Here is a 23,540-nt window from a genome sequence, read left to right as displayed (position 1 = left end):
CAGAATGTATCTAGATTCAAAAACAAGAATGCGCATGAAACCTTTGGCCCGGTGGTTCTGTTTTCAGGGATCCGATGCAAATAATCAGAAATGTGGACAGTTTTATGCACAGAAGTGTTTCTTGGATTGTTGTTTGATGCTGAGATTTGCAAGTGGCTGCAGGTGTTCACTAGAGTAGTTTGGAATCTGAAAACAGTATTTACCAAGGCTTTCAAATACCATCTTGTACGGGTGCCTGGGTGGCTTAGTTAAGTGTCCGACTTTGGCTCAGGTCGTGATCTCACTGTTTGTGGGTTCGAGTGCTGCGTCCGGCTCTGTGCTGATGGCTCAGAGCCTGGAGCCTGCTTCAGATTCTGTTTCCCTCTCTCTCTGCCTCTCCCCTGCTCATCCTCTCTCTCTCTCTCTCTCTCAAAAATAGACATTAAAAAAAATAAAATAGGGGCCCCTGGGTGGCTCAGTTGGTTGGATGTCTGACTTCAGCTCAGGTCATGATCTCACAGTTTGTGGGTTCGAGCCCCGTGTCGGGCTCTGTGCTGACAGCCCAGATTATGGAGCCTGCTTCCGATTCTGTGTCTTTCTCTCTCTCTGCCCCTCCCCTGCTCACATTCTGTCTCTGGAAAAAGTAAATAAACATCAAAAAGAAAATTTAAAAAAAAAAGCATCTTGTAGTGTTAACCGGGGAGGGGAAAGCAGCAGAACCCCAAATCGTTGACCCCGTGTGATTTCCAGTGTCTGGCCGTGCACAGTAGTGGTGCGGGGTCCACAGGAGAGCTATCACTTACCCCACCTGCCGTCGTGGGATTCAGGTTCATTTTTATTTTCCATCTGCTCTGTGCTTCCCCAAAACGTACCTGCTTGTTTTACAATTTGGGAAAGAAAGAAAAAATACGTATCCCGATGGCAAAGAGCCGGCTGGATGGGGAAATGCCGGCTGAAATGGCAGACACTAGCAGAGGGGGAGGGGTGAACCCGGAAGGGGAGGCTTTGCTGCATTTGGGGGTCGGGGGTCCCACCTTGTGCACTAACCCCAACAGCCCAGTTCCGTCCTCAGCACCTCAGTGGGGCTCCTGGTGGTGTCCTCTTGTCTCCAGACTTTGTGTCCTCCAGACCAGCCCATCTCTTCTTTTCTAATCAGAAACTTCCGTTTGTGCTTTCTTTCTTTCTTTCTCGTTTATTTATTTTAATGTTCGTTTATTTTTGAAAGAGAGCACGAGCAGGGGAGGGGCAGAGAGAGAGGGAGACGCAGAATCCGAAGCAGGCTCCAGGCTCCGAGCTGTCAGCACAGAGCCCGACGCAAGGGTCGAACTCAGGAACCGTGAGATCATGACCTGAGCCGAAGTCAGACGCCCAACCCACTGAGCCACCCAGGCGCCCCAGAAACCCGTTCTTAACTAACCGTATGCTCGCCAGTATGGAATGGATTAATGTCACTTGAAGGACTAAAGTCAGGTTGCACACCCGCCTAGGGGAGTGGTCCAGGGCTTGGAAGTGCTGATTGAGATGCTCCGTTGCCATGGGAGATTTCAGAAAGATAGGCTCAAATTCAGTAACGTGTGTCCTTTGATTCTGAATCCGTTTTTTAGCGGGATCATTTGTAACCCCATGCGGTCCAGATGTCCCCTACACGTTCTCCGTAAGTAATTCAAACGTCGTGCACAGACGTATCATGTTTGTGCATTTTGTCTTCTCTCTGGGAGAATGGACCGAAAACTGATAGGATCCATCCCCGGGTGAGAGGAGAGAGGCTCATTTGGATTTTTTTCTTTGTGCTTTTCTTTAGCATCTAGATTTTCATAGTTAGCAGGTATTACATCTTTAAAAAAAAAAAAAAAAAGAACACCGTTTGTTTTGGAGGGAGAGAAGCAGTGAGAATATCCTCTCACACCTTGGGGCTTTGATCCGTTTTGCCCAGATTTTCTGGGGGAAGGGGTGACGGTGGCTGGGCCTCCCCAGGGAGTGAGCCGCGTCCTTCTGAGGGGTAGATGTCGGTGGGTTGAACCTTCTGGACTATCTCCCCAGTGCCCCCGAATCTGCCTCCCCAGCTCTAGAGAGCGGCCCCCAGCGCTGCATTGACCACACCCACACGTGTATACGTGTCAGTCAGCGTGCACACGGTGGAGGGCGTAGAGTATCGCCCATCCGTTTCTATGCTCCCAGGCTCTGGACAGGCAGCCACTTGCTGGGGGAACATTCGGGTGATAAAGCAACTTCCTCAAAATGTGAATGAGTTTCTTGGGCAGCTTGGTGGGAAGGCACTTGGGATCTAAAAGCCCCACTGCCTGGGTTCTAATCCCCGGGATGCCCCTTCCCAGCAGGGGTAGTAAGGTGGACATAACCTTCCTGAGCCTCAGTGTTTTCATCTGTAAAGTGGGAGTCCCGCTGGCAGTGTAGGCTCTGTGCACAGTGGCTGGTGCAGGTGCCCAGGCACGTGGAACATTCCACCCGAGGCAGTCTGCGGTTCCTCTGCAGAGGTAGGGATGAGGTTGATGAATTTGGCTGTTATTTTTGCCAACATATTATTACTCTTAGAGCCGATGTGTTTTGCAGACAGAGTTCTAAAAGCTAATTACAGAGGTAATACATGTGCATGGTCAAAATTTCTTAAATCTGGAAGAGAAATTTGACCTCTTTCCACCCCAGGTTAATTCCTGCTAGTATTTTGTTACAAGCGTGTAAATCTTAAAGGACCCGTTTTCTTTGCCCGTATTTTAATGCGTCTTTCATTGGCTTGGTTCTGAGTCTCATGAAGACATTTTGCTAGAGTTGTGGAGCTGGTCGTAATATTGCTGTTGTAACTTTTGCCTAAGATTGTTGTCCTCATCTTGACATCTTAAAAAATGCCACCGAGCCCTCCCGCTTGGTAGAGGGGGGCCAATTATAAGGCAGACTCTGGATGTTTCCGTACCAGATAACAGACCGCCTGGGGCTTGATTACCAGTAATTGTTGCAGAAAATGCGTGTGCTCCCTGGAATGCTAATTATTTATATTCATTGCTTAAATCCAGCGGTTGACAGTAATTCTTTTTGAGTTGCTCTTCAGGCAAAGCAGTTGAAGCCAGAAACAGAGAGTAACTTCTGTCCTGACTCCCTTGCTAAACAGAGTGGTACCTTCTCACGATTAACTTCCTTATGTTATGTTATGTTACGTTAAAAAAATGTTTATTTATTTTTGAGAGAGAGAGAGGAGAGACAGAGTGCAAGCTGGGGAGGGAGGGAGACACAGTACCCGAAGCAGGCTCCTGGCTCCTGGCTCCAAGCTGTCAGCACAGAGCCCGACGCAGGGCTTGAACCCACGAACCACAAGATCATGACCTGAGCCGAAGTCGGACGCTTAACCGACTGAGCTACCCAGGTGCCCCATCCGGTGTACTTTAAACAACTGTCCTTGAGAACTAGAAAGGTAAAGAAATTGAAGAAACAGGAAGAAGGCAATGCGAGCCATGGTGGATGTGGATAAGTGTGAACTTTTGACCGAAGCCCATGTGTTCCTATCTTCTGCAGGACCAGGTGGAGCAGACACCCCCCGTCAGCCCACGAGACCTGGCAGGACCTGGCTTCCCAGTGCAGCCTGACCGGCTCACCAATCACCAGGGTAAGAAACGACAAAATCATGGTGACCCAGATGCCCTACCTTCCGACTGTGACTTTGCCACGTGCTGGGGCTCTGTATGCCAAGAAATCGTTCCTGCCCCTCATCCGAGAAGATTCTGGCCTTGGCTCTTCTCCCCTTTAAGGAAAACAAATTCAAAAATGGGGAGAAAATGCGTGGCTGTGAGATCTTCATATACAGGTGCCCCCTGCTTTTGGAAAGTCCGTTTTCCGCTAGTTCGCTTTTGCCAAAGACCTACCTCCGTACTTGTCTTTGCTAACCGAAAGCGATCCTCCAAAGAGGATTTCCACTTGGACAAAAAAGGACTCGGTGTTCCTTTTGCAAGGAGCCAGTATTGCGCGGGACAGTGGCCCCGCCACGCCCCTGTCCCCTAGCTCTACCCTGCGCTAAAGCATCCGGCCATCAGAGCCTTGAGCTGTGAGCCTCTCTGTGTCTTCCCTCCATTTATGTCGTCCGTCCGGAAGCAAGATGTGTCTTAAGCTATTGGAGAAGGCAGAGAGGTGATTTTTGGTGCTTGGAACACTCACAGGATTTGTCATATAAATTAACGGTAGCGAGGGGAAAGCTGTCTTTCTGTTCAGTGGGCAAAACTTCACAGTCAGTTCTACGGAGATTTATCTAAGGATGCAACTTAAGGGCAACTTGATGTTACCTATCCAGGGCTCCTCCATGGTGAAATCTTGTGGATTTTGGCACTCTTTTTTCATGTTTATTTGCTTTTCAGAGAGAGTGTGTGCCCAAGTGGGGGAGGGGCAGAGAGCAAGGGAGACACAGAATCTGAGCTGTTAGCCCAGAGCCCGAAGTGGGATTGCAACCCACGAGCCGCGAAATCATGACCTGAGCCGAAGTTGGAGGGCTTAACCGACTGAGCCACCCAGGCACCCTGATTTTGGCATTTTCATATTTGCACTTAGGCTGGTTTTGTGTGTCTGTGCTCTTGGTAATTCTCTACCTTTCTGTGATTTCTTCTGTTCCCCTTGTGTTAATTTCTGATGGGATCATCGTAGAAAAGAAAGGACAGGGGTTAAAAGCAAATTGGGTCTTAGGGATACATGCTTTGATATGGGGCGGGCAGCCCAAGAAGGGACCCAGTCTGGTTTGGGGGGAGGGACCAGGAAAAAGGCACATGACTCACAGTGTGGATTCCTACAGAAGTTAAGTCCAATAAATTGTAGGGTTTAGAGGTGGGAGGAATTAGAATAATCAGGTTTTTTAAATTGCTTAAGCAGAAAGAGGATGGAATGTTGCAAAAATAAAAGCTGGGAGCTTCATAGGAAGTCAAAGAGATGTTTCCTCAAGTGTTAGAAGATTCATAAAACAGTCAGGCTTTTCTGTGTCAGGCACACTTTCCTGGTCGTCTTTTAAAAAACTTGTAACAAGAAAGAGGAATATCGTTAATGTTGGCTTTGAAACTTTGGAAAATTTTAATTTATTACATTGCACTGCTTAGCAGTGGTCTCATTTAAGGTGAAATAATCTAAGTTTTGGTATTAATGTTCATACACAAGTCTACGTCAACGCTTTAGTCAAGAAAATTGACTAGATAGGAAATTTACACAGAAGGAGCTTATTTATTTAGTTTTAAATTATTTATGTTGAGAGAGAGTGTGTACGTGTGCAGGCGAGGGGCAGAGAGAGAGAGAGAGAGAGAATCCCAAGCAGGCTCCACACTGTTATTTGCAGAGCCAACACGGGACTCGGTCTCACAAACCGTGAGATCGTGACCTGAGCCGAAGTCAGATACTTAACTGACTGAGCCACCCAGGTGCCCCAGAACTTTTTTTTTTCCTTTTTAACGTTTCTCTGTTTATTTTGAGAGAGAGAGCAAGAGTGGGGGAGGGACAGAGAGAGAGGGAGACAGAGAGTCCCAAGGAGGCTCCGTGCTGTCAGCACTGAGCGCCACATGGGGCTCGATCCCACAAAAATGTGAGACCGTGACCTGAGCCGAAGTCGAAACCGTGAGCGTCTGCTCAACCGACTAAGCCATCCAGGTGCCCCTTGAAAGAACTTTTTGAAGCTTAAAGCTTCTTTAAGGTTTGACGACATCCAAGGTGTACTTTCAAGCATCCTGTAGATGTCACGCCTGCTCGGGTGGTGGCAGGGAGGGCTGCGCACCGAAGGCAGGGTGGGCTCCTCGTGGAACAGAGCAGATCCCCTCTCCTGCTCCGGAGCTCCGCAGCCCATAGTTGAAGCTGAGGGTCTGATGCGTCCCTGCACCTGAAGCAGGATCTCAGGGAATGAATGAACGCGTCTCCATCTGTGACATTGAACACCTTTCCCTCCGCTCCTCAGTAATTCTGCACACAGAGGTTGTAAAACAGGACAGTCAGAAGGACTCAGCCTGGCTGCACCGCAGGACGGGTGATTCTCCATCTCCTACTGAGAAGTGAGCCACCCAAGTCAGCAGGTCGCGTTTCCATACGCAGCGAAGAGAAGTCTATCAAAGGCTTCGAGGGAAGCGTGTGTGTCACACTCAGGGCGGTGAATGACAGAAGAGTGTCATGAAGGACCGGACACCGTGACGCTACGATGGGAAGAAATGACAGAAACAGGTGGGTGTGAGGAGCCCACGTGTTGGAAGTGAGCTGTTACACCAACAGTTATTGGCATTTTAATATTTTACTGTTTACTTATTTTGGAGACAGAGAGAGGGTGAGAGCTGGGGAGGGGCAGAAAGAGGGAGACACAGAATCCGAAGCAGGATCCAGGCCCTGAGCTGTCAACGCAGACCCCGACGCGGGGCTCGAACTCACTAACCGTGAGATCGTGACCTGAGCTGAAGTCGGACGCTTAACCGACCGAGCCACCAGGCGCCCCAGAGGGTGCTCAGAGAACTCAAAGGAAAGGGGAAGGTTAATCCACATCTAAAAGCATTTAGCAAGAATCTAGAAAACGGAGGACAAAGAGAAGATCTGCGGAGAAATGCAGACTTCCCAGTGCGTGAACGACGTTTGGACTGACAACCAACCTGGGCACAGCCGGAAAATAACACGGGGTGTTTTCAGAGGGTCGAGGGAGAAATGGCTGTCTGCCTGAAAGTGGATAGCGACATCTACTGAGAGCAAAATAAAGCTTTTTCGGGCAAACATTGAGCACATTTGTGACTGGCAATCTTCCCTGAAAGATTGATTGAAAGCTGTACTTCAGTAAGAAAAGGCCGGGAGTGTAGGGAACAGTAGTAAGGTTAAACTGAACGTTGGATGATAATTAGACCCTGGGAGCACACACACGCGTGCGTGCGTGTGTGTGTGTGTGTGTGTGTGTGTGTCTTGTGAGGTTTGTTCCGTGAGTGATTCTGTCATCATAAGACCCCGGTTGGGGGAAGTAGAATGTAAAACGATTTGAGGCTACGTTAAGAAAAAGTATACTAAGTTATGTACGTATTTTAAAATCTTAGCTGCATCTAAAACACGGATTGTAACTAATGAAAGAATATGCGTAAAATCTGTACTCGTAACCTAGCAGAAGAAGATATAAGGGAATCTGTATTTAATAAAAACAACCGACATCACCAGGAAAGGAGGAAAAACAGGATGTGAAGAATAAAAAGGATGTCAGGCAGAAAATACTAAATACGATTGTAGGAGTAATTCCAAGGATATCTGTTAACAGTATTAACAAGCCCCGATTGGTAGAAATACATAGAACCCTGCATCCAACAGATAGACTCTTGATTCTTTTCTTTTTAAAACATTTTTTTTAATGTTTATTTATTTTTGAGAGAGAGTGTGTGAGCGGGAGAGGGCTAGAAAGAGGGAGACAGAGGATCTGAAGCAGGCTTCACGCAGTGAGTGCAGAGCCCATTGCAGGGGTTGAATTCATGAACTGTGAGATCATGACCTGAGTCAAAATCAAGAGTCGGCAGCTTAGGGGCACCTGGGTGGCTCAGTTGGTTAAGCGTCTGACTTCAGCTTAGATCATGACCTCGTGGTTTGTGAGTTCAAGCCCCACGTCGGGCTCTGTGCTATCAGTTCAGAGCCAGGAGCCTGTTTCGGATTCTGTGTCTCCCTCTCTCTCTCTCCCTCCCCCACTCATTCTCTGTCTCTCTCTGTCCTCAAAAAATGAATAAACACTAAAAGAAAAAAATTTTAAGAGTTGGCAGCTTAACCACCTGAGCCATCTGGGTGCCCCCTCTTGATTGTCTTCTAAAATCTGTGTAACTTTTTAAAAAGTTGACCACATAGGGGCACCTGGGTGGCTCATTCGGCTAAGCATCCCACTCTTATTCTCAGCTCAGGTCTTGACTTCAGGATTCTGAGTTCAAGTCCCACGCTGGGCTCCACACTGGGCATGAAGCCTACTTAAAAAATTTTTTTTCAAGTTAACCACGTATGGAAAACTGCACTAAAGTTTTTAAATTTTTAAAAAAATATTTATTTTTGAGAGAGAGAGAGAGAGAGAGAGAGAGTGCCCATGAGGGGGAGGGGCAGAGAGAAAAGGAGACACAGAATCCAAAGCAGGCTCTAGGCTCTGAGCTGTGGGCACAGAGCCTGATGGGGGGCTCGAACTCACGAACCATGAGATCGTGGCCTGAGCCAAAGTTGGATGCTTTTAGGCGCCCCTAAAACACTAAATTTTAAGCGATCCATGTCATGCAAGCCACGTTCTTTGACCCAGTGTGATTAAATCAGAAGTCAACAGAAAAAGTTCCAAACAAAATGTGTAATCTGCGCGGAAACTTTAATACACACTGTTACCCGACTCCTGGGTTACAGAGAAACTCACAATGAAAATATCAGTTAGTCATTTAGAATTGAATGTAAAATGAGTGTACTTGCAGGTAGGAAGTTGTATGTTGCTGCTAAATTGTATTTGAGACTCCATTTCTAATCTTGGAAGAGAAACGGAAATTAGGAACATCAAAGATGGATAACGCTAAGGAACGTAGAAGGAGTAGTTACAAAAATTAAGATCAGAAATTACGAGAATGGTGAAGAAAGTATCAATGGGTAGGGACCAAGCGAAATGTTAGTCTTTTGCAAAATCTGGCGAAACTGTGAATCTCTAGTAGAGTCCCTCAGGAGGGAGAAGGCACACAGGAAAACCACGTGAAGAGCGCGTCAGAGTTCAGATAAGAAAACCACAAACGACTTCATGCCTGTAAATGTGAAAATAGGGGCGAAATGGATAAAGGGTCTCAGCAACAAAGACAAAATTGCAACACCCAGTGCTGACAGCGATGTAGAGCAACAGAAACTCTCATTGCTGGTGGGAATGCAAAATGGCGCAGCCGCTTTGGAGGGCAGTCGGTTTCTTACAAAACTCAGCTTGCTCTTGCCGTACGACCCAGCAGTTGTGCACCTCGGTGTTTACCCAGAACAGCTGAAGATTTAGGTCCACGCAGAAGCCAACCCAGCGATGCATGTAGCTGCCTTCTTCGTCATTGCCAAAGCTCAGAAGCAACCAAGACGTCCTCCGTTAGATGGATGGATGAATAAACTGGTGCGTCCAGACAGTGGAATATTCCTCAGCACTAAGAAGAGGTTAACTATCAAGCCATGGGAAGACAGGGAGGAGGCTGGGCCGCACGGTACTGTGTGAAAGGAGCCCGCCTGAAAAGGCGACATGCTGATAGGATTCCAATTCCGCAATATTCTGGAAAAGGAAAAACTACGGAGGTGGTAAAAAGACCAGTGGTTGCCCGGGACGGTGACGGAAAAATCTTCTCTGGGTGGAGCAGAGAAGATTTAGGGCAGTGACAGTGCTGACGTTATAAAGACATATGATGTTACCAGGATGGGTATGGCTGTGCAGGTCCCCATATGGCATGCACACTACCAGGAGCGAACCCTAGGTCAGCCGTGGACTTCGGATGGTTATGGTGTATCAGCATAGGTTTGTCCGTGGTAAAAATGTACCATTTCAGTGAGTGATACTGACCAGCGGGGAGGCTCTGCATGTGGGGGGTGGGGGGGCAGTAGGTTTATGGGAAATCTCCATACTCTCCTCTGAATTTTGTCGTAAACCTAAAACTGCTCTAAACAAAGTCTTTAAAAAAAAAAAAAAAAAAAAACACCAAACTGACACCATTAGAAAGAAAAACTAACCTAGAGGTTACCTAAGAAAATCAAGAGTATTTCTCCTGCACGGCGTGCAGGGAATGTTCCGTGACGTGACCTAATGTATAGCTCTGTGAGTAGCGTAGACAGCACTCAGAAGTTTTAGGTAGAGACATCAGAAGAAATAAGAAAGAAGAGTTGAAAGAGGAAAACAAAATGAAACAGTTTGACTCTTGGCAGAACACAAAATCTTAATAAAGAAATAACTCAGAAGAATGGAGTCAGTAATCAGTACCATCCCCTCGAAAGGGCTCAGGGGTTTTGCAGATGAGTGTCACAAAACCTTCAAGGAGCAAATAATTGCCCTCTTTGTATGAGCTGTTGGAGAGGTAGTGCCCAGAGCCTCTCCCACTCATCTTACAGTGTTTTGTAGCTTTGCAGGAGACAGTCCAAGAAATCCAGATATAGGCATATTTCACGTTACCGTACAACCACAAGGTCCACGTAAAACATTAGTCAAATTCAGCGGTCGGTCGTAAACATCGAACAAACGTTATGACCAAGTTGGGTTTATTATGATTGTGCAAGGGTGCTTTACCATCGTTACATGATGAAGACTTTATAACACGTTCAGAGATTTAAGGGGAAAAGATGGGCATCTCACCAGTGACCACAAGAACATATACAATTCTCCACTCGTGCGATGCAAAAGAAACGATAAGAGAACAAAACTCTTACTGAACCAGTACTTTCAGAAACCTCCATAACCAGTTTCTAATAATATATTTGTCAAAAAATGTACAGCATCCGTCATACACGCAGGAATAATATTAGAGTCGTGTCCATGAAAACCTGGAATCACACCCGAGTGCCTGTTGTCAGTGGGGTCTTAGCCAGTGCAACAGAATACTAAACAAACAGAAATGACACTGAAACGGAGCAATGAAATCCATGCCTATTTGCAGATTACCCAGACAGAGAATCCGCACAGACTTACGAACTTTTAAAATGCATGAGTTCTGGGGCGCCTGGGTGGCACAGTCGGTTAAGCGTCTGACTTCGGCTCAGGTCATGATCTCACGGTTCTTGAATTCGAGCCCCGTGTCAGGCTCTGTGCTGACAGCTCGGAGCCTGGATCCTGCTTTGGATTCTGTCTCTCTCTGTCAGAAATCAATAAAACATAAAAAAAAAATGAATGAGTTCTTCAAGCGGGGAGATACAACGTGAGATCAACAGATAAAGTGGCACAGTATCTTGTGCAACTATAGAAAACAATCAAGAGGCGTAATATAAAAAGAAATCCCACGGACAATAATAGCTAAAATCAGAAGGTATCTAGGAATAAGTTAAACTCGATTCCTTGACATTGTGTGATGTTGCTGAAGCACATAAAAAAGACGTAAATAACTGGAGCCCTATCCCGCGATCACAAATCAGAAGACTTACCTCACAGAGGTGTCACGTTATCAAATTTACCTTTAAATTTAATGCAGATGTGACCAAGTTTTGCAGAGTTTTGGTATGACTTGACAGATAGCTTCTAAGTTTCTTTTTATTTTGAAGATTTTATTTATTTTTAAGTGACCTCTATGCCCAACATGGGGCTTGAACCTACAGCCCTGAGATTATCAGTCACACTCTCCCCCGACTGAGCCAGCCGGTCTCCCTAGAGGGCTTCTAACTTTAATGTGGGCGGGTGGTAACAAGGCTTCATTAAGAGTCCTCACAATTAGGAAAGTGTGTGAATGATTCGTAGACGTAGAGACCCAAGGACCAGAACAGACAATCCCGTAAAGAGACCTACCCATTTATGGACATTCAGTGTAGCACAGAGAAGTCACAGCCGATCACGAGGACTCGCGGGGCTGGGCGAGGGTGACTGGAGGATCCCTACCCCCATACTATATCCTCAGTCATCAGTTGCCCGTCAATTAAATCACAGAAGGTGGAAAACAGCGGTTTTAAAAAACTTAAGAGTAGGGAGAATCTTCATGCCCTCAGGCTGAGAAAGAATTTCCTCTGTCCAGCTTAGCGCAACCGTAAAGGAAAACTGATGTTTGAGGGCATTGCAAACACGCATCTGTGTAGGGACATAGCGGCATTTAAAACCCTCACCGACGTCAGCCTGCAGGGGAGAAAAATCATTGCGGTGCATTTAACGCGCGGAGTGTTAGTATCCTCGGCTTATCGCGAAAGCCCTGTCAATAGGAGAAACAGTCAACTGGGAAAACTGGCCAAAAAAGCGTGCGCAGGAGGGCACACTGTGTCTGTGTCTGACTGCGGACACTCACGTCACATGGAACGTGGCAGCGACGGAGCTGGAGAGGGAGGGGGCCGAGGCTCGAGGTCTGTGATGGGAATGGAAGGGCGCGCGCTTCTCGGTCAGGTGTGACAGTGGGGAGCCGTCCAGCGCCCTCTGTAGGGAGCGGGCTCGGGGTCACAAGACGCAGGCCTATGGGAACCTGCCGCCGACCCTGCGGGGCATCTCCGAGCCTCCCCGGCCCCCCTCTGCGGCGGACACCAGGGTCAGTGCTCGGTTCCCCGTAGCAAGATGCCCTGAGACCACATGACAGAAATTGGCAGCCATCTGGTGCCTCCTTACTGTGCAGGGCGCCCTCGGATGCTCCGATTATGGGCCTTAGGTTTGCGCCATGTGTTGGATGTCGACTCGGCGGGTCGTTCGCAAGGGACCTGCTGTGCCAGACAAAAGATTCTGTGACTTTCCTTGACCGGCCCTTTCTCTGGCAGAAAGATTTAACGCTCTTGTGTTCGCTTGCTCCTCATGTAAGCAGCTTAGTTTGGGGTGACAGTTGCTACAAACCCCTCACACTCCGGGAAGGGAGGCATTTTCCTTTAAAAAGTTGGTGGCTTGGGGTGCCTGGGTGGCTCAGTCGGTTGAGCGTCCGTCCGACTTCGGCTCAGGTCATGATCTCACGGTTCGTGAGTTCGAACGCCGGGTCGGGCTCTGTGCCGACAGCTCGGAGCCTGGAGCCTGCTTCGGATTCTGTGTCTCCCTCTCTCTCTGCCCCTTCCCCACTCATCTTCTGTCTCTCTCTGTCTCTCAAAAATGAATAAACATTAAAAAAAAAAAAAGTTGGTGGTTTGGTAACAGCTAGAATTGTGCTTGGCTGGTTTTTTAAAGATAACCCTTTTATGGCGGTCAAATACATAGGACAGGAAAACTGTTCCTTTTAACTGTTTTTAAGTGCACAGGTCTGGCATTCATTATTTTCACACTGTTGTGCCGTTATTAGCACCGTCCGTCTCAAAAATTTTGTCACCCCACGCGGAAACTCTGCATGCCTCAAGGCAGTAATTCTCCCCAGCTCTTGGTAACCTCTGTTCCGCTCTGTGTGTCTACGGTTTCTGGTTACCTCACGTAAGTGGAATCACAGGATATTTGTTCTTTGTGCCTGGCTTATTTCGTGTAGCACGGTCTTTGGGGTTCATCCTGGCGCATCAGTTTCATTCCTTTTATGGCTGAAGGCTGTTCCACAGAGCACACGCTTTATGTTGTTGGCCTAACCGTGAACGTGTGCTGGGTTACGTCCACCTGTAGCTGCAGCAAATAATACCTGCTGGGGTCCTGCTGTCCCTTCCTTTGCGTACAATTAATAATGTGGTCAAGCTTTTTCATTCTTTTCTTTTTTTTTTTTTTTTTTTTTTTATTTTGAGAGAGACTGAGACAGCGCAAGTGAGGGAGGAGCAGAGAGAAAGAGAGAGACGATCCCAAGCAGGCTCCGTGCTGTCAGCGCAGGGCCCGGAGTGGGGCTCGATCCCACAAACCGTGAGATCGTGAGCTGAGCCAAAATGAAGAGTCAGACGCTTAACCGACTGACCACCCAGGCACCCCTGGGTCAAGTTTTTCTTGACAATACTTTTGATAACGTGAGGTGTCCGAGGATTTTAGAAGTTTGGCTTTTTCTCATTTTATTTTATTTTTAATTTTTTTAAATGTTTATTGTTATACTTGAGAGAGAGAGAAACAGAGCGCCAGCAGGGGAGGGGCAGAGAGAGAGGGAGACACAGAATCTGAAGCAGGCTCCAGGCTCCAAGCTGTCGGCACAGAGCCCGACGCGGGGCTTGAACCCACGGACTGTGAGATCATAGCCTGAGCTGAAGTCGGACGCTTAACTGACTGAGCCACCCAGGCGCCCTGGCTTTTTCTCATTTTAAACAAGTTGTTTCTGACAGCTGTCACTGCTCACTGCAGACGCTGAACTGAGCGACCACTCTCACCAGAGCACAGCTGAGCAAAGGTGGCCCAAAGAGCTGGGAGATGTTTCGCCTCCGCTTGTGGAGGGCGCTACAGTTGCCTGCGTGTTCGTTTCCAGACCGCGGTCCATTTGGAGACGGGGATATGTGTGCATCACGGTGAAGCCTCTGAAGATGTATTTAAACCATTGCCCATGGCCCCTGGAGTCCTACATCAAGGGACCCAGCGCCTCCCGTGGAGACCCCAGACCCCAGCCCTCGGCTCCTTAAAAGGAGCAGTGCCTTTCCACCCCGGCCTTTTGCACTCCTGTCCAACCTGTCACAGCTACTGGCTGTAGCTTCTTCTCTTGGTTGTCCGTAAGCCAGAAGGATGGTTGTTAGCACGCAGTTTCAACGTGCAGAACTATGTGGGGGGGGGGGGGAGGGAGGGCTGGCTTCCTTTCCCATAACCGTGTATGTACGGAGAGCAGATGTGTCGTGGGCATATTTCAGGACCTTCCGTATCTCGTTGGATAATCGGTTTGCCGAGTGGAAGAGACCAGAATTAGAGAAGATTGTCAGTAGAGAAGGTGAAGTAGGTCGAGAAAGCTTGTTGTTGTGTTTTGTTTCCTCCCCTGCGGGGAGCCACGGCAAATGTCACAGATGTTGGGGGCGGCCAGGCTTTGGACCAGTTATTCCCTGTGTCTGGTTTATTCCAGGGGGGCAGGGGAGGGCCCTGAGACCGTGGGCGAGTTAGTAACCACTTTGCGGTTGAGATTCTTCAATAGCAAATACCCATCTCACATCATTACTGTGAAATACGTTTGATAGGACAGTGATAACTTGGAGTCTCACGCTTGTCCCCACGTGTCTTCGGAGTTTTCACTGTCATCGGAGCCACATAGGGGAAACTGAGCCAGAGATGTTTGGTAACTTGCCCAGAAGTGACAGAGAAGTCACACACTGGTAAAATCGGAATCAGAGCCAAGTCCGTGCAGCTTTACGGTTGGAGGTAACTTAGGGGAAACATGTAGCATGTGCCTGTACATATAAGCTGTCCTACAAGCGTTACTTTATGTACCATATTTACCCCTTTCTCCCGAGATCGTGCGTTTCTTGACGGTAGGAACCATGTCTGACTGATCCTGAAGGTTCTGCGATAGTGCCTTGTATTTAATAGTTAATATTTAATTTTTTTTAACATTTATTTATTTTTGAGACAGAGAGAGACAGAGCATGAACGGGGGAGGGGCAGAGAGAGAGGGAGACACAGAATCTGAAAAATCTGAAACAGGCTCCAGGCTCTGAGCGGTCAGCACAGAGTCCAACGCGGGGCTCGAACTCGCATACCGTGAGATCGTGACCTGAGCCGAAGTTGGACGCTTAACCGACTGAGCCACCCAGGCACCCCTTTAATAGTTAATATTTAAAGAATGCCTGAACTCACATGCCATAGATGCGTGTGGCTTCCAGAAAGGTCCTGCGTTCCTGCCCCTTCCCTCCACGTGGGAAGTCCTGGTAATTCCAGGCACATGAGATGAGAAGAAGTTAATGAAGACCTTCCCTTCGTGTGGTGCCATTTAGGAGGTGACAGGAGAGCTTGGGTTGGGATGACAAAGGACGAAATCAGAAAGTCAGCTGAGAAGACCGTGTGGCTCCTGCTGACCGTAGCTTTTGGACCAAGCTCGAGTCGTGGTTCATTGGATGCCCTCTTCCCTACTTCTCCTTTTACTGTGTTATCCACGAGAATATCGTTGACGTTCTACCCGTTTCACACACGCGCGCACGTGCATGCACGCATAAAAGTAACTCTTCATAGTGTCATTTCCTCACAGGAAAACAGTGCTGCCCCCTAAAGATAAAGTTCTCTTTCTCCCATTCCCGTTCCTGAATAGTAATGAACATTGGCCTCTGCTTGGACATTGAAGCCAAAAAGTGATTATAATTTTGATTTCTTTTTCTCTCCCTCCATGCCTAATCACCTTTTATTAGGGCTGAGATGCCAAAAGGCTAGGAGGAAAATCCTCCCTAATCCTTCTCCCACAAAATGACATCTTTCTGCCTTTTGGAATATATTCGGGCCACGTCTAATAATTGCGTTTGCCCACGTGATTAATGCTGCTTCTGCAGGATCCATCTAAATAAATGACTGTAATGCTTATGGTCCTTCAGAAAGGTCATGATTTCTTGCCTCTACCCTCTGTGTCTTAACATGTTTAGGTGACCTTCCTGTTGTAAAAACAGGTTCTTAATCTGTTAACCAGTGAATCGACCTAACTGTGCTATGCGGTGGGCACTGTTGTTAACCCATATTTACAGGGGAGGAAACCGAGGCTCAGAGGCCAGAAAAGCCACCCAGATCACCCTCAAATGGCTGGCGGAGCCCGTGTGTCCCCGCAGGTGGGCTGCAGCATTGGTGTCTGCCACCCCCCGGCCGCCCTCCGTCCTTCACAGTCCGCTCATGCCTTCCTGACCTTCTGACCCCCTTAGATTTTTCAGTGGGTCAACCTGAGATGATAGCGGTGGGGACCGAATCCCCCTGGTCTCGGAAGCAGCCAAATCGGTTGGACCCCTGCCGCCGCCTCCCCTGTCCTGAACCTGTGCTCACTTCATCCTTTGCACTTGGAACAGTCCAGGTGTTCACGGGGAGCACAGAACAAAGAGGCACCGAGGCGCCCGCTGGCCCCGCCTTTCCCAGCGGCAGGCGAGCCCAGACTCGACCTCCCCTTCCTGGTTCCCGTGTGGAACCGACACGCTCAGGTTTCACGTTTCCTTAGTTGTCAGGGTGCTCGCCGCTTGAGAGCGGGCTTCATCCCTGAAGTCCTTGTGTTCTCCTCGCCTTCACTTTTCTTCCTCGAGCTCCTTACCTTTCCTGTTTCTCACGTTCATTCAACAAAAATCTGTTACCTGTCCAGGCCACGTCAGGCGCAGGGGACACAGCGGTGAGCAGTGAGTTTTTAATTTATCGCTCATAGAACACACGGATCTTTTCGTCCAAGGAAGCGTAAATCCCATTTTTGGAAGTGGTGGGTCCAACTTAGATATAGTTCATTATTAAGATCAGTGATGAAAGAGTATCTTTAGATCTCCCTTAGGTAGAGAACTAGAATACACTCTCTCCTAAAGTCTGACATACCCTTTTCCGCTATATTACGCTTTACTTAAATTAACCTATTTTTTAAAAAAAAATTTAAAGGGAGAGGGGCAGTGGGAGAGAATCTAGTTTTTTAATGTCTAAAAATTTTTTTTTTAATGTTTATTTATTTTTGAGAGAGAGAAACAGAGTGTGAGTGGGGAGGGACAGAGAGAGAGAGGGAGACACAGAATCCGAAGCAGGTTCCAGGCTTTGAGCTGTCAGCACAGAGCCTGATGTGGGGCTCAAACTCCCAAACCCTGAGCTCAGGGCCTGAGCCGTAGTTGGACGCTTAAGTGACTGAGCCACCCAGGCGCCCCTTTAATGTTTGTTTTTGAGAGACAGAGAGCACAAATCGGGTAAGGGCAGGGACAGAGGGCAACAGAGGATGCCAGGCCGGCTCTGCGCTGACAGCAGTGAGCCTGATGAGGGGCTCAAACTCATGAACTGTGAGATCATGACCTGAGCTAAAGTCGGACGCTTAACTGACTGAGCCACACCCAGGAGCCCCTGAAAGAGAGAGAGAATTCCAAGTAGGTGCCACACTCAGCGAGGAGCCCAGTGTGGGGCTCGATCCCATGACCCTGGGATCACGACCTGAGCTGAAATCAAGAGCCACATGCTCAACCAACTGAGCCACCCAGGGGCCCCTAAATTAACTTTCTGGTTTTTAAAACCTCAGTTAGCCAGCCTTCCAAGTGAACATTTTTTGGAATGAGTTATTTTTCTTAGAGAATTTTAAACGCTATCCCCAAAGGAAGCTCTCAGGCTAGAGATTTCCAGCAAGGAAAAGTGAGCCCAACCTGTCCCTCGGGACAGAACATACTGCTGCCTTCAGAAGTCATTGAACAAGGTTGCCGGTTTCACTTTCGTTGACACGGCTAATATTATATGCCCCCCTGCCAGGTGCCCCTGTCTCTGGGTCGGCTCTCCAGACTCCCAGTTCTCCCCTGCGGGCGGGCACTGTCCACACAACATCCGGTTAATCCTCTCTGGGGTCCTGCCACGCGCTGACGGACGCCTGAGTGGGTTAAATAGTTGGGCGCTGGCGGTGTAGCCGGGAGCCCGCCCAGTGGCCCCCGCAGAACGTGCCAGGGAGCGGTAACTGACACCCGCCAGGCCTGCATTTAGTTCTGGACCAAGAGAGACTTTAATAATAGTCCTGACCTTTCCTGGGGGTGGGGGCAGGGACTGGAGGAGGTGGGGGGCACGGGCCGTTGCTCCTTCCATCCTGTGGCTGTATTTCGAATGCATGAAGAGCAGTCCCAATCGGCCTGCGGCCTCCTTGGGTGTCAGATGGCTAAAGGCACCGTTGCCCCGGGGGGTGCTTCCCACTCAGGGGCTCCGTGTCACGAGCCCCAGCTGCTGACGCCGAGCCAGCCAGCCAGAGTCTGCATCGGGCAAAATGGTTTTTACCCACCTCGGAGCACATGGGGAACACTGGGTGACACTGGCTCCCTTACACGTCCCACTGATTGTGCCCCTGCCCATTCTCTGTGTGGCTGCCACTGGTTCTTTCATTTGGTTTTGGTTTTGTGGTGGTTTGTTTGTTTTGTTTTTGTTTTTTTTGTTCTTGTTTTATCTTAAAACAGTCTGGGAAGATGATTCTGTGCCTCGGACACTTGGGTCTTTCGGTTGCTATGGGCAATTAAATCAGTTGTTGCCCTCAGATCTTCTCGCGTGTGTGTGTGTGTGTGTGTGTGTGTGTGTGTGTGTGTGTCTGTGCATGTGTGTGTGTGTGTGTGTGTGTGTGTGTGTTTTCCTCCTGAAAACTGATCGTACCTGGTTTCGTTTCATACTTGGTCAAGTAGGTGTCTGTCTTTCCAATTTATTTCTAGGCTCCTTGAGACCAGGGGTCATGTTTTTGTTTTTTAATCTTTGGGTGGGGGGGGGGGGAGAAAAACCCAAAGAGGATGTTGGATTTTTTAGCCTCACCGGGGTAGGAACTGAGGCTCCACGAATAGCTGTGTGACTTTGCGGTGGGTATTGTAACCCAGCTGAGCCTTGGTTTTCTCATCTGTGCAATGGGCTTGATAGTCTGTGGCTCGTGGGTATGGTACAGGGTTTATGAGTAATCCCAGTGAATGTTCGCGTTCTGGCCCCCCGCTGCCTGCACACTCTCTCTCTGAATTACTCTTTAATCAGCACACAGGGCATTGGACACAGCAGACAAGGAGTGTTTGTTCAAGGGAATACTGCGTCCTGCCTTGTCCGGGGCCCGGTGCCTGCTCCTTGGAGATGTGAGCAGAGAGCCCCTGACTTGAGAAATGTACCCTTCTTGTTCCATCTGGAAATGGAGCCCCTTCCTAGTGCAGAGCCCGCTTCCCACCAAGCCTCGCTCCTCATGTTCCAGTGTCTCCGTGGGCCACACCACGGGGGAACGGGGGTGGAGGGGGGGAGCAAGGTGTGATGTACGGAGCAGCATCTTCTCCTGAGAGGTTCAGCGGCACCCACAGTCCAGCGGGGAAGCCTGAGGCTCTGGGGTGAAGGAAGAGTGTGCTTTCAAAGGGAAAGACATTGTTCAGAGCTGGATGCCCCACGCACTTCCTGGGTGGGGGCAGAATTTGCATCTTTCCCTTGGCCCTGTGATCTCAGGGATGAGCCCTTAGGCCCCACGCCCTCAGGGAGGCCCACAGGGGTCCGGGTCTGGCCTGTTGGGTAAGCTTCCCGCAGAGCCCCCCTTCTGGATACACGTCAGCCCTCCTTGGAAGCAGCCCATCTGGCCTGTATCCACCTGGCGGCTTGTGTGTAACCTGCCTGGTGGGCCTTTTTCCAAGGAGAGGAAGGGTTGGAGGCTCATTAGCCCCCAGGGAGTTTGGGAACGCTGCCTGGCTGACTTTCTAGAAAATTCTACAGCTTGATTTATGGAGGCTGGGGACTCCAGTGTTTTAGGTATTCAGCTAAAATTTACTGAGCACCTGTTGTGTGCCAGGTAAGAAATTAGATGAAGCAACATAAATACGTATGGAGAGTGTAAAAACCAAGCCCACAGCCTCCCACTGTCCTCCCTCCTCCACTGTTCTCAGCCCTGAAACCTGGGTCCAGAGGGACCTTGTCCTGGCGCATTAATCAGAAGGCACCGCTTAATTTCCCTTAATTGAGAAATCATTATCATAAGAATAGTAAGTCCTCAGGACCTCCATTCATTCCCTGCCAGACTCCAAAGAATTGGATTCAGATGCATCCAGGTGAGCCCCAGGGAGCTGTTAGCTGGAACAGAAACCATCCAGGTGCTCCTGGGAGGACACATCTGGATAATGAGACCCTGCCTGCCACCTCTGGAACGGCCCTCTTTCTGGTTAAACCCTGTTTCCTTCCACATCCTGGAAAGCCAGCTCCTGTCTCCTGGGCGTTGCAGTTCTGGGAGTTGTGCCATTTCTTGGAATCGCCTGGTACGTTCTCCTGGAATGACTTTCCCCATCCTGACGCCTTGGAAGTCGGGCTCTTCTTAGAGCCGAATGCCCTCTAGTTGACTGTCTTGCCTGTACGCAGAGATCTGGTTTTAAAACCCTTCTCTTCCGCCAAGAGTGGGCATAACGGTCGTAGGAGAGTGGCCTCTGGGACACTTCCCTGGTTTGGCCACTGCCTCCGCTGAGGCAAGGTCCTCTGTCTGGGGACGCACACCGCACCTTGTACTGCTGTGACCGCCCCCTGCCTGTCGCGACCCTCTCTCGCAAGGTGCTGCGTCTCAGGTGGGGTTCCTTCCTTCCCTCCCCTCGGTTGATGGGAGCCCCTTTCTGCCAGGATCTCGGCTTGCTTCCTTCGCGATGTCTCCGCCCTCGAGCCGGTGGACGCAATTATTTTTCCAGAGGCAGGAAAAAGTTTCATCTCCGTCCTTGCGACTTTAGGGTTCTCGCGGTCACCCTTTGCCGAAGCCGGCGGAAGGGACTTGATCCTCAGGTGGCGGGGACTCGTGTCTGTTTTGCCAACATCTGTATTCCCAGGGCCTGGAACGATGTCACTTGTGTATCAGGTGTTCAGTCAGTACTTGATGGAGGAAGGAAGATATTGGCCACACGAATGGATTTTACGCTTATGGAGTTAGATTCACAGAAACAGAGTGTTAGTGGTGAATGAGATAATAAAGACTCCCCACTGTCTGATTGGCCTTTAACACTTTGCCTTTCCGAGAGGACAGTGCTCTCGGCGAGTGATGGACTTTGGCCTGGATTTTCCCTCTTCAGCTCCAGTGTGCTTGCACTCATATTTTTAGGATTGATGGAAAGTGAGAACCTTCCAGAGTGACCAGCTGTTTGCACAGGTCTTGTGCTCGGCTTGTGGCTGCTTTATGATGTCACAGAAGAAGTAAGGGTCCGTGCCAGAGTCTGGAGAAGAAACACAGTCAATCACTAAGGAGAAAGATGCAGTTAATTTTTGCTTTTTTTTTTTTTTTTTTTGAGTGATGTTTTGTGGGCATGTTTCTGCCCTTCTCCCCCAACTAATTGTCTTCTATTAAGTACAAATAGAGACGGTACCCCTGAGTCTGTACTTCTTTTTTTTTCCTCTAATGTGTAGCTGAGGTCCTTCCCGGAGAGGAAAATTCTTTTCCTGTGTCGTATTTGCTTCACGGTTCTGAACACAACCGCCTTCGCAGACCCGAGAGAAGCTTCGGTGCCATCTAGATGCTCCCTTGCAACAACACATGACAGCACGGCAGGACACAGTCCAAGAAAGAAGGAAAATTTCCACTCTAGCTGGGTCGTGTTCACCCAGCATCAGATTCCAGCTCTTGAATTTCAATGAGCAGAATCCCTGAGGGAAGTGAGGGGCTTTCCTTTTTAGGGGAGATGGAGTGGGGGGATAGAATTATTTGACCGTTCTCTAAAACACATAGATTAAACAAATGAATCTCACAGGAATCAAAGTCCAGTGATAGCGGTTAATCATTATCTTCACTTTTTTTTTTTTTTTTTTGCTCGTTTGCTTTGGTCGTAGTGCTGTCTAGCCACCGGAATATCTGCATTTCATTCTAGGATCTGCCCTGGACTTTGTGACGTACCCTTCCCTCTGAGTATTGCAGTGCTCTGGGCTGTCACGTGGCCCCGGAGGGAAGAAGGAGGAATTTGTTGGGACGCCTGGGTGGCGCAGTCGGTTAAGCGTCCCACTCTTGTTCAGGTCGTGATCGCACAGTTCGTGGGTTCGAGCTCTGCATCAGGCTCTGTGCTGACAGTGCAGAGCCTGCTTGGGATTTTCTCTCTGCCCCTCCCCTGCTTGTGTGCTGTCTCTGTCTCTTGTCTCTCTCTCTCAAAATAAAAAAACTTAAAACTAAAAAAAAAAAAAAGGAGGAGGAATTTGTCCGGATGGGGAGACAGAGCCCAGCCTCCCTCCCTGAAAGTCACTGCTGGCACCATTCTGGGCCACTTGTAGGCCTGGCCACACTCCGGGGACACATGGGAAGTGGGCACAGCTGTGAGTGATCATGGGCTTACCCTATTTCTTACAGGTTCTGTCCATTCAGCCTCCACTTAGGGTTGAGCATCGCCCAAGCCATCATAAGATGGACACCTTACCATAAGATGAATATTGGCGGGTCGGGACAGCTACCTGCCACGTGGTCCCCAGGACTGGAGTGGACGAAGCATATGTATCTGTACCAAAAGCCGATGTTTGTTAGGAAGTGGGATCCGTGTTCAAGTGCAACTTCTGAGATGAGCACCCTGGTCCCAGACCTTCCCAAACCAGTCTTCCTGGGGCTGCCTGATGAGTCACCCGAGAAGCCAGCCCCAGGGTGTCCGCGTCTCCCCCGAGTCTCTGGGGCCTGGGGATTTCCCGAATCTTGTTTTGCCTCGTGGCTAGGTCCTGACACCCATCTCTTAGGTGGAATAGCTCTCTTCCGGACGTGACGCTTGACTTCTCTGCACGGCTAAACCCCTGTCCCCGCTGGTCACCGTGGGCCACATTCCACATTGGCCCCCAGGAGCCCGCCCCTGTGCTGGCCAGCAGGGGTGACGTGTGCATCCTTTTTTCGGCCCTGGTAGTGGAGAAAGCTGCCTGTGAGTGGGGATGGCGGCGTGGGGGGAGGGTGGCTTTGGCCCGAGCACCTCCGGGAGCGTGACCATCAGGGCAGGCTGGCCTGGCCGAAGGCACCGTTGTCCGAACAAGCACCCTGACCTTTCTGAAAGAAAACAGATTGGACTTCTCCTGCGAGCTTTTGCGCCAGCAGCCGTGGGACCTTGACCCCACTGAACATGAGGGTATTTGTCTCACTGTGAAATCGGCATTATTGTCCCTGTTGTTATTTTGAGGATTAGTCATCAGCGATGTGAAGCGTAGGGGCACATGATACGTACTTGGTAACTGCAGTCACGGGTGGTTATCGCCACTGCGTGTGGACACCCAGGTCAGAGGTCAGGCTCCCGGTGAGGCCACCAGGTCACCGTGTGGCACATTGGATTTCCACTCCTTTGGGTCTCACTTTGCTGAACCATGCAGGATGATTCACCGGGAAGCCACACCTCGAACACTAGGAAGGAAAGGGAACCGAGTCTGCACTGAGACAGGCTGAACGTGCAAATAGCAGATACCAACCTGCGTCGTGTATTTCCAGTGTTTTCCTTCGAGCTTTTTTTTTTAAGTTTGTTTATTTTGTTAAAAAAAATTTTTT

The 23,540-nt window shown here is 49.2% G+C and overlaps 1 protein-coding gene across 3 annotated transcripts in view; it reads left to right on the top strand.

Annotated features, from left to right (window-relative positions):
• Nucleotides 1–23,540, top strand: part of GRB10 (growth factor receptor bound protein 10) — a 180,926-nt gene that overhangs the window by 84,798 nt on the left and 72,588 nt on the right. For all 3 annotated transcript variants that reach the window (XM_042963412.1, XM_042963423.1, XM_042963435.1), the window contains one exon: nt 3,502–3,592. In XM_042963412.1, the coding sequence (XP_042819346.1) occupies nt 3,502–3,592 (91 nt within the window). The remainder of the gene's footprint in view (nt 1–3,501; nt 3,593–23,540) is intronic.

The sequence above is a fragment of the Panthera tigris genome, chromosome A2 (genome assembly GCF_018350195.1).
Source record: "Panthera tigris isolate Pti1 chromosome A2, P.tigris_Pti1_mat1.1, whole genome shotgun sequence".
NCBI lineage: Eukaryota > Metazoa > Chordata > Mammalia > Carnivora > Felidae > Panthera > Panthera tigris.
This window is presented reverse-complemented; position numbering and strand designations above follow the sequence as displayed.